We start from the raw sequence: 14,562 nt of genomic DNA, 5'->3' as shown, positions 1-14,562 counted from the left end.
TCGAGATGAAGTAGTTGGTCATAATAGGGCGCACCACAAGTCATCATACGGTCAACAAAAGACACTTTCTATGGGTACAATATACTACGGTCTACCCAACTACAAAGCCCTTAAAATTACAAAATAGGTTGACTTCTACCAAAACTTAATACCGTGTCATTAGAAAAAATTAATTTTGATTTATTTGTGGGCCTCCTCCCTTAATGTTAACACGACAAGTCCAATGGCGCAGTCAGAAGTTTCGTATTTACAATAACTTTTAACCTACTGCCTTGTATCTACGTCCAGCTGAAAGTGGAAACTTTCTCAAAATTTTGAAAATACAGATACTAAGTCTTGGAAGGGGGGGGGGATTTTTTTCTCTTTTCACCACCAGATGGCTTAGAAGAGTCGCTATTTATGATTTTCATTTGGATAACTTCCCATGAGTAGTTTATCAATCACGACAATATAAGTTTACTGATTGATTACCGACATGCCACGGAAGAACTTTCTACTATCAAACTACCTAATCAACTCAGATTTATTTTTTGTTTTCACAAATGGGCATTATTAAGAACTTTCAGAACTGATGCCAAAGCAAAAATATTAAGAAAAATGGTTTCAAGTCATGAAATAAAAATGTGTCAAAACCACAATGGGAACTCATAAAAATTAGCTTTCAAAATATAATTCGAGAATCTTTAAAAATCAAATAAATTTTGTTGGACAAAAAATCCATCTAAAGGTTATAACAAACCTCAAGCTCGAAGTCTAATTACACCCTGAAACTATTATCCTCGTAGCTATGTTACACACAACTTATCCAAATTTAGGAAATTTCTAATTTATCAATATTTTGTCGCATCATAACTATTCCAATCATAACTATTTCAATTCTGAAACATCTATAAAACGAGCAGGGGCAGATACAGAATTAATGTTTAGGGGTGAAGCGTCGATAAAATTTGGCTCCCCGTCAGTATTTTCCGCCCCTTAGGCCCAGTAATTAGTTCAATGTTTAGACCTCTGAGGGGAGCGCTTTCCCCCGAAACTACTTCCGGGACTCGCCCCTGAAAACGAGGAAAACTTAAAAGCGAAGTTGCAGCTCAATCTTGCTTAATGACTGCGTTAATATTATAAGCAGAATATCTTACTACGTTGTACTTCGGTTACTATTGCTATTTGATTTTCTACTGATTAGAATAGTTTTTTTCATACCAGTTGAAAAAACTGCTCGACTTTTTTGCAAGCATAAGTGCAGAGAGACATCGTCTTAGCAGAGGTATTAAATGACTGTCACAAGAGGGAACTAAAACTCAGAAGTATGTGCTTAGCCCAAAAGTCGCTAATTTTCCTTCGGGAGTCCTTCGCCATAATCCTAGGTGGATGAGTCTATTCTACCCTCTTTACCAGGCACAGTAACTGGGTATAATTACTAAAGTTTCGATGTCAAAATAAACCAGATTTGCACTGCTAGGGGAACATCAGGTGTTGCAACAGCTTTTGTAATACCGATGATCCCCTACCTACGGGAGTAAGAGAGGACTATCTGAATTCGTCGTGCCAAGCTTTCGTTTCTTCGAGTCAGGTTTATGATTTCTAGGGGAAAGCTGCGCTTAAGTAGACGAGCAGGTAGCAGTTAAAGATGACTAAAATCTAAAGCAGGCATCTAAGCTAGTCATTCTGATTGACCAAAAAATTCATGGGACAAGTACCTTGAGTGACAGACATGGGTCATTCACTCCGTGCTAGACATGGAATCAAGTCTTTTTCACCCTGAAATAATGGGTAGTATTTTTTAACATGAAGTAACGTACCGCTTAGTGTGTATATGCTGTATTTTTAGAAATAATAATGTAGATTGTCTCAGGTTTTGTATTTTGATGAAGTGTAGTAAAAGATTTGCTCGAATACATAATGTTTATACATTAGCTTTTATAATTAAAACTAAAACTTGCTTGTATGTGATGGACAGGGGTGGATCTAAAGCGAAAACTTGAGGGGGGAATGTGACAAGGGAGCCAATAAGTAAAAAAAAAGAATCAGGGCGCCAAAAAATATATTGGGTGCCCGGGGATCCCACCGCCCCTCTGAGCCCGCCACTGTGTGAAGAAATAAAAATAAAATTTGTTTATGAATTTTTACACCATCTTCCTTTTTTTTTCTTTTTTTTTTTAAGGGAACTTTGAAAAAGGCTAAGAAGGCATTGACTGAACTACAGGTTTCCAACCTAAATTTTCGATGTGTTAATTTCAGATATTAAAGTGAATTGCCCGCTAAGGTTGTATATACTTATATATGCGGTATATACAGTTGTATGTATGCGCACTGCTCTAATTACACGTATATCTCCATATGCCAGCTCACTTGGAGAGAGAGTCCAATCCAAACAAAGGGGAGGAGGTGCCTTTAGGTTGATCTATAAAGAAGCCCTTGGAAAAACTGGAAAATGGTGAACTAAAAATGTTTCTTTCCAATTTTGACTTTCCTCTCCTCAGAAAAAAAAATCTTGAACTCACCTAAGGGCTGAACTCGAGTGCAAGTTCGACTATCTACTACTTTTCGTACCCTTGTAAAGATGTGGACACGTATATATGTGCTCACACGTCCAATTATTGAGGGTTGTATCGAAGTAACACAGGGCCGGATCAAGAGTGAAATCCTGGGGAGCAATGTGACAAGGTCGCCGTTAAGCAAAATCTTAGGGGGGGGGGAATGCTACAAGGGCATCGAAAATTGACAAAAAAAAGTGAAAAACAGAAAAAAAACAAGGAGTGAAGACGCTACAAAAAAAATTGGGGACTCAGGATCCACCACTAAGGTGACGCCAAAATAAAAAAATAGTAGTCTACATTTGTAGGACAATTTCCCTCCATTTTTCAAGGGTTCTTGTTGACCAGCTTTAGGAGGGAGGGCAACTGTCCCTATCTCAATCCAATAAAGAGTTATTTATATAGTGATCAAATTTAGAAATTGCAGGTAGTAAAAAGAATTTTTTACGACCAAAAGACAATCGAAAATGTCACAAAGGCGGTCTTCAGACTCCCTTTGAAAACTACTAAAAGTTAATCGCAAGTCTACAAAGAGCCCCATTAAAAGCAAACAATAACTCATATGCCGTCACCTAATAGCTGTTTTGAAGGACATTCTTACATTTTGAATATTTCATATATATGTGTTCCACTATTTTATGTGGATTTATAACCCATTATTCCCTGAAAACTAACAGAGAACGCACGCTAAGTTTATCACTGAAAAGTAACCTAAAAAGCAAGACGCTCCCCACGCATGTTTTCAAGGCTTTTAATAAAAGCTAAATTTGACTCTTTTTTAGTTTGTGGTGCTTTATTTTGAATAAATGTAATACCCTTTCATACCTGAAAATAGCAAAACATTCGCAGACAGAATATGACCGAAAGAAACTTTGAAGAAAAAGTCAGTCACCTGTAGATAAATACCTTTTAGGCATGCAAGTAGGCCTTTGGGGGAGGTGAGGCATCCTGGAAAAGCCCCCCCCAAAAAAATTGACAAATTAGATTTGTTACTTGCATGATAAACCCGCTACCACTCAGGTTGTCGATTCATTTACGTATTATAGGTTTTTTTTTTTTTTTTTTTTTTTTTTTTTTTTTTTTTTTTTTTTTTTTTTTTTTTTTTTTTAGTTTCTATCAGCTTAGCGGGAGACACGACAAAGAGAAGTGACAGAATAGATGGGAAACATATAATTTGGGCTATACATTTGCACATTGGGAGATAGTAAAGTACTTGGACGGTGTGAAATTAGAAAACAATTCTTACTACATAATATGCAGAATAATTGTATTCAACACAACAGGTATGCACCCCCGCCATACTTAACCCCCCGCCTCCCGCTAATTTAAAAATATATAGTCCAAATTTGTTTCTAAAGTATTATGTTTTTATCTTACTTTGGTATATTTCATTAGGACTGAGCGTCAGAGAAACATATTAGAAGAATATTAGGTAGGGGTATATCATACAAGTACCTTAGATTTGATTGTACAGTAAATTATAGGGAAATCACCACGTTTCGGGAGAACGAGCCAAAAGAAAGTTACTCACCCACAGATGCATTCCTTTTATGGCTCTTTTTGAGAGCACCAGTCACATCTGAGGTTGATCGTTTATGAGTCCTTTTTAGAATTCCACTTTCGTCCACATCCGTATGGTTCAAAAACATAGGATTCACTTTGATCACTTTTTCCTTGGGCACGGATCCCTTTGGACGAATCTCATCAGAGAGGATCATATTCATCAATTTAGTCCCACGTGGCTTCTTTTTGCTTGGCATCACTGAGTCTGGGGAATAGGCATCCAGCAGCCAGGCACACTGCAGGGAGAATTCCACTGACTGTCTGCACCTATAAGGAAATGTTATCTATTGAACATTTTTATACCAAGAAAACAAAATTAAGCTTTTTTTAGAATAACTACAAAATCACCCCTTTTCTGTCTTTCCCTACATAGTAGAATCAAACACAATAATAATGTCTCTGGCTACTTTTTAACGAAGTCACGACAGATCAAGACTAAGACAGGTCAAGCAGCACGGACGAACACAGGGGGTCAGGAGGGGCTCTGTGCCTGGCCCTCCAGAAATCTCAAATTTTCACAAGCTTTTGGGCGCTTCTTGTTCAAACTATTCAATAAAATGTGCTCTTTCAATTATCCCCCTCCCCCCCAAAAGAAAACAAATCCTGCGTACGTTCCTGCCCAGGAGGGTTGGTGTTCTGGTTTAAAATCCTCTTCCCCGCATAATCTAAAAAGATAACGAAGTACACATTTTCAGCTATTTACTCACAAAAACAAGAGCTAAGAGCTCATATGGCACTTGTGACGAGGCGAGAAGAGCTAAGAGCCAAGAGATCATATGGTATGAGCTCTAACAAAATTCTATGAATCAATAGATTGATTTAAAAAGGAAAATAAGAGGCTTAATGCCGGTCAAGATTTAAAATAATAGCTCTGAGTCACAAAGTCCTTCTAAATATCAAAATTCATTAAGATCCGATCACCCACTCATAAGTAAGAATTTTTTCAAATTTTTCCTCTCCCTTTTGCCCCCCCAGATGGTCGAATCTGGGAAAACGACTTTATCAAGTCAAATTGTGCAGCTCCCTGACACGCCTACCAATTTTCATCGCCCTAGCACGTCCAGAAGCACCGAACTCGCCAAATCACTGAACCCCTCCCCCCAACTCCCCCAAAGAGAGCGAATCCAGTACGATTCTATCAATCACGTATCAAGGACATTTGTTTATTCTATCCACCAAGCTTCATCCCGATTCCTACACTCCAAGTGTTTTTCCAAGATTTCCCCCTCCAAATCCCCACAATGTCAAAAGATCTGGCCGGGATTTGAAATAAGAGCTCTGAGACATGGATTCCTTCTAAAAATCAAATTTCATTACGATCCGATCATCTATTCGTAAGATATAAATACTCCAATTTTCATGTTTTCCAAGAATTCCGGTTCCCCCCTCCAACTCCCCCGAATGTCACAGGATCTGGTCGGAATTTGAAATTGGAACTTTAAAGCACAAGATCCTTCTAAATATCAAATTTCATTAAGATCTGGTCACCCTTTCGTAAGTTACAAATACCTCAATTTTCAAAATTACCCCCCCCCCCCAATTCCACCAAAGAGAGCAGATCCGGTCCAGTTATGTCAGTCACGTATCTTAGACAGGTTTCTATTCTTCCCATCCAGTTTCATCCTGATCTCACCGCTTTAAGTATTTTCTAGGATTTCTGGTCCCCCCAACTGCCACCCCCCCCAATCACGCTTGATCCGGTTGAGATTTTAAATAAGATATCGGAGTTACGAGGTCCTTCTAAATATAAGTTTCATGAAGATCCGATCACTCCCTCGTAAGTTAAAAATACGTCATTTTTCTTATTTTTCAGAATTACCCCCCCCCCCACAATTGAGCGGATCCGTTCCAATTATGTAAATCACGTATGCAAGACTTCTGCTTATTTTTCCAACCAGGTTTCATCCCAATCCCTCCAATCTAAGCGTTTCCCATCATTTTAGGTTTCCCCACCCCAAACTTCCTCCAATGTCACCAGATCCGGTCAGGATTTAAAATAAGAGCTTTGAGACACGATATCCTTCTAAAAATCAAATTTCATGGAGATCCAATCACCCGTTCGTAAGTTAAAAATACCTCATTTTTTCTAATTTTTCAGAATTAACCCCCCCCCCCCAACTACCCCAAAGAGAGCGGATCCGTTCTGGTTATGTCAATCATGTATCTAGGACTCGTGTTTTTTTTTCACCAAGTTTCATCCCGATCCCTCCACTCTAAGTGTTTTCCAATTTTTAGGTTTCTGCCTCCCAACTCCCCCCCCCCCAATGTCACCAGATCCGGTCGGGTTTAAAATAAGAGCTCTGAGCCACGATACCCTTCTAAATATCAAATTTCATTGAGATCCGATCACCCGTTCGTAAGTTAAAAATGCCTCATTTTTTTTATTTTTCAGAAATCCCCCCCCCAACTACCCAAAAGACAGCGGATCCGTTCCGTTTATGTCAATCATCTATCTAGGACTTGTGTTTATTTTTCCCACCATGTTTCATCCCGATCCCTCCACTCTAAGTGTTTTCCAAGTTTTAGGTTTCCCCCTCCCAACTCCCCGCCCCCATCACCAGATCCGGTCGGGATTTAAAATAAGAGCTCTAAGACAGGATATCCTTCTAAACATCAAATTTCATTGAGATCCGATCACCCGTTCGTAAGTTGAAAATACCTCATTTTTCTAATTTTTAGGAATTACTCCCCCCCCCAACTACCCCAAAGAGAGCAAATCAGTTCCGATTATGTCAATCATGTATCTGGGACTTGCGCTTATTTTTCCCATCAAGTTTCATCCCGATCCCTCCACTCTAAGTGGTTTTTAGATTTTAGATCCAAGATTTTAGGTTTCCCCCCTCCAACTCCCCCCAATGTCATCAGACCCAGTCGGGATTTAAAATAAGAGCTCTGAGACACAATATCATTCCAAACATCGAATTTCATTAAGATCCAATCACCCGCTCACAAGTTAAAAATACTTCATTTTTTCTATTTTTTTCGAATTAACCGGCCCCTACTCCCCCCCCCCAGATGGTCAAATCGGGAAAACGACTATTTCTAATTTAATCTGGTCCGGTCCCTGATACGCTTGCCAAATTTCATCGTCCTAGCTTACTTGTAAGTGCCTAAAGTAGCAAAACCGGGACTTTAGGTTTTCCCCCTCCAACTCCCCCCAATGTCATCAGATCCGGTCGGGATTTAAAATATGAGCTCTGAGACACAATATCATTCCAAACATCAAATTTCATTAAGATCCAATCACCCGCTGATAAGTTAAAAATACTTCATTTTTTCTATTTTTTGCGAATTAACTGGGCCCCCACTCGCCCCCCAGATGGTCAAATCGGGAAAACGACTATTTCTAATTTAATCTGGTCCGGTCCCTGATACGCTTGCCAAATTTCATCGCCCTAGCTTACCTGGAAGTGCCTAAAGTAGCAAAACCGGGACCGAAAGACAGACCGACAGACAGACCGACAGAATAGGCGACTGCTATATGTCACTTGGTTAATACCAAGTGCCATAAAAATACATTTTCCATCCTTGAAACCCCAAATCTTCAACTTTAGGAACAGATAAATAAATACACTATCGCTGAGAGTGCTAGTTTTTAAATAACTTCTTGTTATAAATAATTTCTTAGACTACTCTGCTTTTTCATTTACGAAAAATGAAGGGAAAAGATCTACGAAAAAAAAGAAAAGAAACGTGCTAAAGCAACTATATATGCAGAAACTCATTAAGAAGAGTTCATCCCCCTAAAAAAAGGCAAGTTGTATGAAAAATGGGAAAACTATTGAAATCTGAACATTCCCAGTTAGCCAAGGCTCAAAATCACCCCAGGCCCCATCCGTCCCCTGGATACTTACCCTCCTTAAATGTTTTTACATGCAATATGATACAAGCTTGTGTTGATGACATCAGGCAACTTAGTCACTACTTGTAAGTTTCTTTTTTTAAGTTCTTTCCGATTCCATAGGCAATTTATTAAATTAACTATTTGATTAGGAAAAGTTACCAGGTATGAACCCCCACCCCCAGAAAAAAATTCTTCAACTTGTAAACTGGTCGTGAAAATACGGAAAAAACTATTCCTTCAACTCGTAAATTGGTCTTAAATGTGCAGGTAAAAAACCCTTCATAGAATTTTTTCGGTATTCCAACAACAAACATCTTCTTATATCCCCCCCCCCAATAAAAAAATACTGGACATGGTCCTGGTCACCTTTCTAATTACTGTCCTTCGTTAGGCACGAAATAGAAGTTTGCTATTTTATACTTTAATAAAATTTGAGGTGAAAAAACAGATTATTAAACTTACTATTGTTTATGTTAGAGTGTTTACGTTATTGTTTACTATTGTTATGTGAAAATTAGCGAAATCTGGATGGAAACACACTCATTTCGCTTAATTAGCATTGTTATTTTTGTTTCTTCTTTAAATACTTTTTACCAACAAGATAAAATGCTTAGTTGAATAAAGGACAAAAAGCTATTAGATAATACTTGGACAGGTATTGGATTCTTTCCATATTTCCTAAACGGAGGCGAAAATTGCTTTAAAAAATTTGGCATAGGTACCTTGCCTTGGGGGTTTCGGCGGGCTTGTGCGAAGTTAAAGAATGCATACTTAAAAGGAAAGTACTAGTGAACTGATGGAAAACAAAAAAAAAAGAATAAACGTCGACATTAATTATACATCCAAACATCTAAATATAATAAACATCTAACATGTAGACTAATATGTAGTATGTAAATGATATCTAACAGAAATGTAGATAATAGTAGAAACGTAGATGATATATAGTATATATTTATTATTTATTATATATATATTCATTATACATATGTTTAGAAGTATATAGATGTTTTTTACAAAAATCTGAGGTACTTGTGTCTTATAGCCACCACACTCAAGTTCTGTCGAGAAGTGAAGTTCAGTTAATGCTAATGAAATAAAACAAAATATGATGAAAATATAATACTTTATTTACGAAGTTATGAAAAATACAACAAAGAATTATGGAAGGGGGACCGCCCAACCGTATTATATTAAATACGGTTCTAGGCGTTTACTTCCCGCGGAAAATCCCCCCCGTTGAAAATAAGGGTTTCGAAATTTGAGAATTTTATTTGAGTTTTTTTCGTTGGGGGAATGAATTTTGGTACTTGTGTTCACTCAAGTTTACGCTGGGTAAAACTAGAGAACAAACCGGTTTTTTCGTTAGTTTCTTTCAGCTTAGTGAGAGAGAAGACAAACCGGAATTTTTCAAGGAGAGAGCCGGATTCCCCGGTATTATTTAAAAACGATCAGAAATTAAATTAAAAGAAACAATTTTCTTTCAACTGAAAGTAAGGAGCAACATTAAAACTAAAAACGAACAGAAACTATTTTGTATATGAAAGGGGTTGCATCCTTCTCAAGACCTCACTCTTTACGCTAAAGTTTTTTTTATAGAACTTTCATGTTAATTTATGCCCGTATTGAGATTTAATCGATTATTTATTGTAATTTCTGTTCGTTTTTGGTTTAATTCATTTATTGATGTTGATTTGAGGTAGTTTTATTTGAATTTATTTGAATTTTTGGCTTAATGAGGCTCTTTAATATTATTGGACAAACTTGTTTTGAGGAATTTTTTTGACATAGTTTTTATTGACATAGTCTTTTTCATAGAAAAAAATATTTCATGTCTTTTTCTATTAGACTCTATAGTTTTTACTTTGAAGATTTGACTTTATTTCTGCTCAACTTTCGTTCAATGAGGCTCTTTACTTAAAAAAAAAAAACTTGTTCCGTATGTTTCCCATTTACAAATACTATCTATAAGTATTATAAATAAGTAAGCTTATTGTTCCAATTAAACGGCCGCTGTGTTTAAGGAATCGTTCATAAAGAATTAGGACAAAAAGTCAAAACTTTAGCGTAAAGAGCAAGGTCTTGTGGAAGGGGAAACTCGTTTCATATACATTATAATTTCTGTTCATTTTAAGTTTTGATGTTTCTCTTTACTTTCAGTTGAAATGACTTATTTCATTTTATTTATGATCGGTTAAATAATACCGGGAAATCCGGCTCTCTCTCTCCATGAAAAATTCTGGTACTTGTGTACTATATGCCACCCATTCAAGTTTGCGATATGTAAAACTCGAGAACAAACCAGTTTCTTCGGCACTTCAGAAACAAATATGGGCTATATGCTTGCACATTAGGGGGGGGGGGAAGTATAGCGGGTCTGCAAGTAAGATGTGTTATGTACAGTTATTCTGCATATTATGAAGTAAGAATTGTTTCCTGACTTCAACCTGTTCAAATACTTTACCCCCCTCCCAATATGTGCAAATATATAGCTCAAATTATATATTTCCCATCTATTCTGTCACTCTTCTTTGTCTTGTCTTGCCCTAAGCTGAAAGAAACTAACGAAGAAACCGCTTTGTTCTCGAGTTTTACACAGCGTAAACTTTGGTGAGTGGCGTATAATACACAAGTACCCAAATTTCTTCCCTCTACAAAAAATAAAAAACAAAACCCAAATAAAATTCTCAAGTTTGGAAAGTCTTATTTTCCTCGTGGTGGCGGGTATTTTTCATGAGGGGTACAATCCGGAGGGGGGGTATTTTTCCGAGAGGGAGGTGTTTTCCTCATGGGGATATTTTTCGGGGGGTTAAACTCCAAGGGAGGGTTGGGGGTAAACGCCGACCACCATTAAATACCGTAACGTAAACTAACCTAACCAAAATACCAACTAAATATTTAATTAAAATATAGCTACAACGTGGTTTTCCATCGAGCCGAAGCTAATATTGTCTGGTATAAAGACCATGAAACCGCTTATCGTTTCATGTTCGCGATACATGATCTTGAGTGTGGTGGCTATAAGACAAAAGTACCAAATCTGATGTTTATATAAATAAGCATATAAATCTAAATTATGCTTAATGTCAAAAAACAAACCTGTACAAAAAGAGATGATTCATCCAAGGATTTTTTTATGTAATAGTCAATAAAAAATCCTGGTATTGAGACAAAAAATTGTACTTTTTTGAAACTCTAGACTCATGATTCCCAACGTGGGGTGCAGGGCCCACCGGTGGGGCATGGCAACATTTTGATGAATGATGGGCAGGACGGGAACCCTTTGGCTGACTATACTTTAGAGCCTAAATTTGAAAACGTTTTTCTTATCAATGACTTCATATTCATATATATTTAAAGAGCAAAAAAAATACATGACAATATTGCAATGACGTTAAACATTGTATAAGAGACGTTGTATCCTGGCAGTATTTTTCATGAGCATAAAATATGCCTAGAGGACGAAGTACGAAAGATGCCAAGTTAATGGCCTTTTAAACTTCCTTCGGGGGTGAATACGTGTAGAATTTTGAGTAATAAAATTTAAATATCACGAAGGGGGCATCAGATTCTAGAAATGCCTAGGCGGGGCATTGCTAAAAATTTGGTTGGAACCCTCCCCCATAGAATAATCCCAAAGCTCCCTTCTCCGCTGAAGGTACAAAAAAAGGTTGGAACCCTCCCTCATGGAACAATTCCAAAGCTCCTTTCCCCGCTGAATGTATTATATACCTAACATCGCAACGTTCCAACTCTTTTTAGGTACATGCGCTCGCAAATCTGATCCTCAGGGTTGGTCAAATGATTTTTCCTAAGATGGAAGGAATGGGGGGTTCTTCGGACCAGTCTTGTGGAGTTCACTTACAGGGAAAAGATAGGCTTCTTTTTCTTATTTGCACGGATAAGTGAAGACATATTTTAATCATGCTCTTGAAAGCTGGGAACAAAAAAGTTTCATTACAGGTGAAATCGACGAAAATATATGTTACTTCTTCATAACTTTTCTTTCCACATGTCATACCGCCATATGAAATCAAAATGCATTAAGTGCAAAATTTACACTTTGGCCAATAGCAGTTAGAAATTACTCAGTCGTAAGGTAGATCCAATGCAAATGAAATTAAAAAAAAAACATTTTTTTTTAACTGAAAGTAAGGAGCGACATTAAAACTTACAACGAACAAAAATTACTCCGTGTATGAAAGGGGCTGTTCCCTTCTCAACGCCCCGCTCTTTATGATAAAGTTTGACTCTTTCTCTCAACCCTACTTTTTAAAACAGTAAAAAACTTTAGCGTAAAGAGCGGGGTATTGAGGAGGGAACTGCCCCTTTCATATACGGAATAATTTTTGTTCGTTTCAGGTTTTAATGTCGCTCCTTACTTTCAGTTAAAAAAAATTGTTTTCAGAGCCGCATAAGGTTACTTAATACGAAACAAAGAAAAGTGTGGCATAGGCTATATGCTGTGTAAGATTCGGTTGGACGGCCAAAAACTGAGCTTGAAGAAACACGAGTTTCGCTTAAGCAAAGGGAATGTACTGCAACCTGGGTACTTGTATGATATAGCCCCTACCGCTCATAAAGTGAAGTTAGGTTAATCCTAATAAAATACACCGGGCTATATATTTGCACATAAGAGGGGTGGGGGTAAACTAAAGCAGGTCTGCATGCAAAATGCGTTAGCTACAATTATTCTGATATTATGAGGTAAGAATTGTTTCCTGACTTCAAATTGTCCAAATACTTTACTTCCACCCTCACCCCCTTAATGTGCGAATATATAGCCCAAATTATTTAGTTCCAATCCATTCTGTCACTTTTCTTTCTTTTTTCACGCTAAGTTGAAAGAAACTAGCAAAAGAAACCGGTTTACACTGCGTCAATGCATGAACAATTTGAGCGGTAGGGGATATATCATACAAGTACAGCAACTAGTACTAGTAAGCTACTACAAATTCGTCGTAGCTTTCATCTGTCTTAGGGGTTGTATGTCAGGTAGCATCGTGAGCACATGGGATACAAAAGTACGAACAAAACTGAGAAAATGCTAAGGCGCGTGTACACCAACGGCAGACAGTATTTGTTCCCTTGATTTGGGTGTTCACAGACTGAGAGATAAATAAAGCAGTGATTCACTGTCTCACCCTTAGGGTGCTCCCTCAACCATGAATAAACTTCCTTTTGGGGTGGGATTTTGAAAACGTGTCCATATGTTTACTTCATTCGCTTGCCGATTTAGATTAGACTATAGGCTTAAATATTTGCATACATTATCGCTTTCTGATAGCAATTTCACGGTGAAGTCAGACACATTAAAAATAAATAATCAACCTTGAAGGTACAGGTGCTCATAGTCCAAATACATAATGGCGGATCAGCTGATTTCTCCATGGAGAAGTTGGATTTTGATTTTAAAAAGAAGTATCTAGATTCGGGAGGGGCCAATGTGTTTCTTTTTGGGGGGAGGGTAGAGATTCAACAACAAAACTGTTATTTTACAGTCTTTTTTTCATTAAATACTAGAAAGGTATAGCCTAAATTACATATTTTGGTAGAAAAGACTTACGGTATCCTCTCCCCCCCCCTCTGTAAGAGCCTTGAACTTAGGATAAAATCCCTTGGGCCCAAGTAACTAGATATTTCTACATTCTAATGCATTTTCTTACAATCGCCAGTTAGTAATTGAATGGAATTATCCCCCGTCATTTCTATTTCAGGTTTTCTTTCAAAGGAATACCAGTAATTATTTTTTTATTTTTTGGTATGGTGACAGTCAATGCTGGGAAGGTGGGTATATCCTATACCTGCATATCGATACTCAGGGAGAAGGAGAACCCCCCGGGTCTGAGCGACCACACAGAAAAATGTCATGGTTGGTTGGAAAACATGCCAAGGTGGGGAAAATGCCATGCTAACACACCGTCTCAAGAATTGACAGCCGACAATTTGCACTGGACTTTCAGCCACCTGGCACGGGTAGCGCACAGTTACACCACGCCTGGCAAGCCCTACAATGCTTGGCACATACTACCTGGTACATGTGATTTCTGAAAGCTGGCACCCCATCGAATTGCACTAATAAGCGCAAAACATGACGACCCTTGGTGCATACTTTTACTGAAATTTTGAACTTCTTATTTCATAACGCTGCGGCTCAAATAAAAAGAAAATTCATTAAGTGCCTTTCTGTGACGTAACAACTGATAAACAAATAAACTAATCATAACTGTTCAGATACATTTTTAATTAGGCGCATATTTAGTATATGATTCAACTTGTCAAAATGAACAAAAAATGTTTCAACAAAAGCCTCCTAAGAATGAGCGATATTTTTTTTTCTTTTAGGAGCATAGTGAAACTATGGAATTCCAACCAAATTAGGTAGTTTTATGGGAAATAAGGAATCTGCAGTTCAAAACTTCCCTATGATGTTAAAAAAAGCGAAAGGATCTAAACAGTGGCGTGAATAGGGGGACAAGGGGTAAATTTGTTTCCAGATCACATTATCCATAGACATGCTTTATAAATGTTGACTCACTTATGATTATAAATAGAGGAAGGGCGCTAAAACGGACACTCCCACCAGGTACTTAACAACATACCTACAGTTATGGTCATTTG

General features: G+C 37.6%; 1 protein-coding gene across 5 annotated transcripts in view; it reads right to left on the bottom strand.

Annotated features, from left to right (window-relative positions):
- LOC136036051 (phosphatidylinositol 4-kinase beta-like) overlaps positions 1-14,562 on the bottom strand; it is a 206,082-nt gene that overhangs the window by 128,628 nt on the left and 62,892 nt on the right. For all 5 annotated transcript variants that reach the window (XR_010619617.1, XR_010619618.1, XR_010619616.1 and 2 more), the window contains one exon: positions 4,066-4,364. Coding sequence is in view for 1 of the 5 variants with exons in the window: in XM_065718007.1 (XP_065574079.1) it covers positions 4,066-4,364 (299 nt within the window). In the remaining 4 variants the exon portion in view is untranslated. The remainder of the gene's footprint in view (positions 1-4,065; positions 4,365-14,562) is intronic.

The sequence above is a fragment of the Artemia franciscana genome, chromosome 15, assembly GCF_032884065.1.
Source record: "Artemia franciscana chromosome 15, ASM3288406v1, whole genome shotgun sequence".
In the NCBI taxonomy this organism is placed as follows: Eukaryota; Metazoa; Arthropoda; class Branchiopoda; order Anostraca; family Artemiidae; genus Artemia; species Artemia franciscana.
This window is presented reverse-complemented; position numbering and strand designations above follow the sequence as displayed.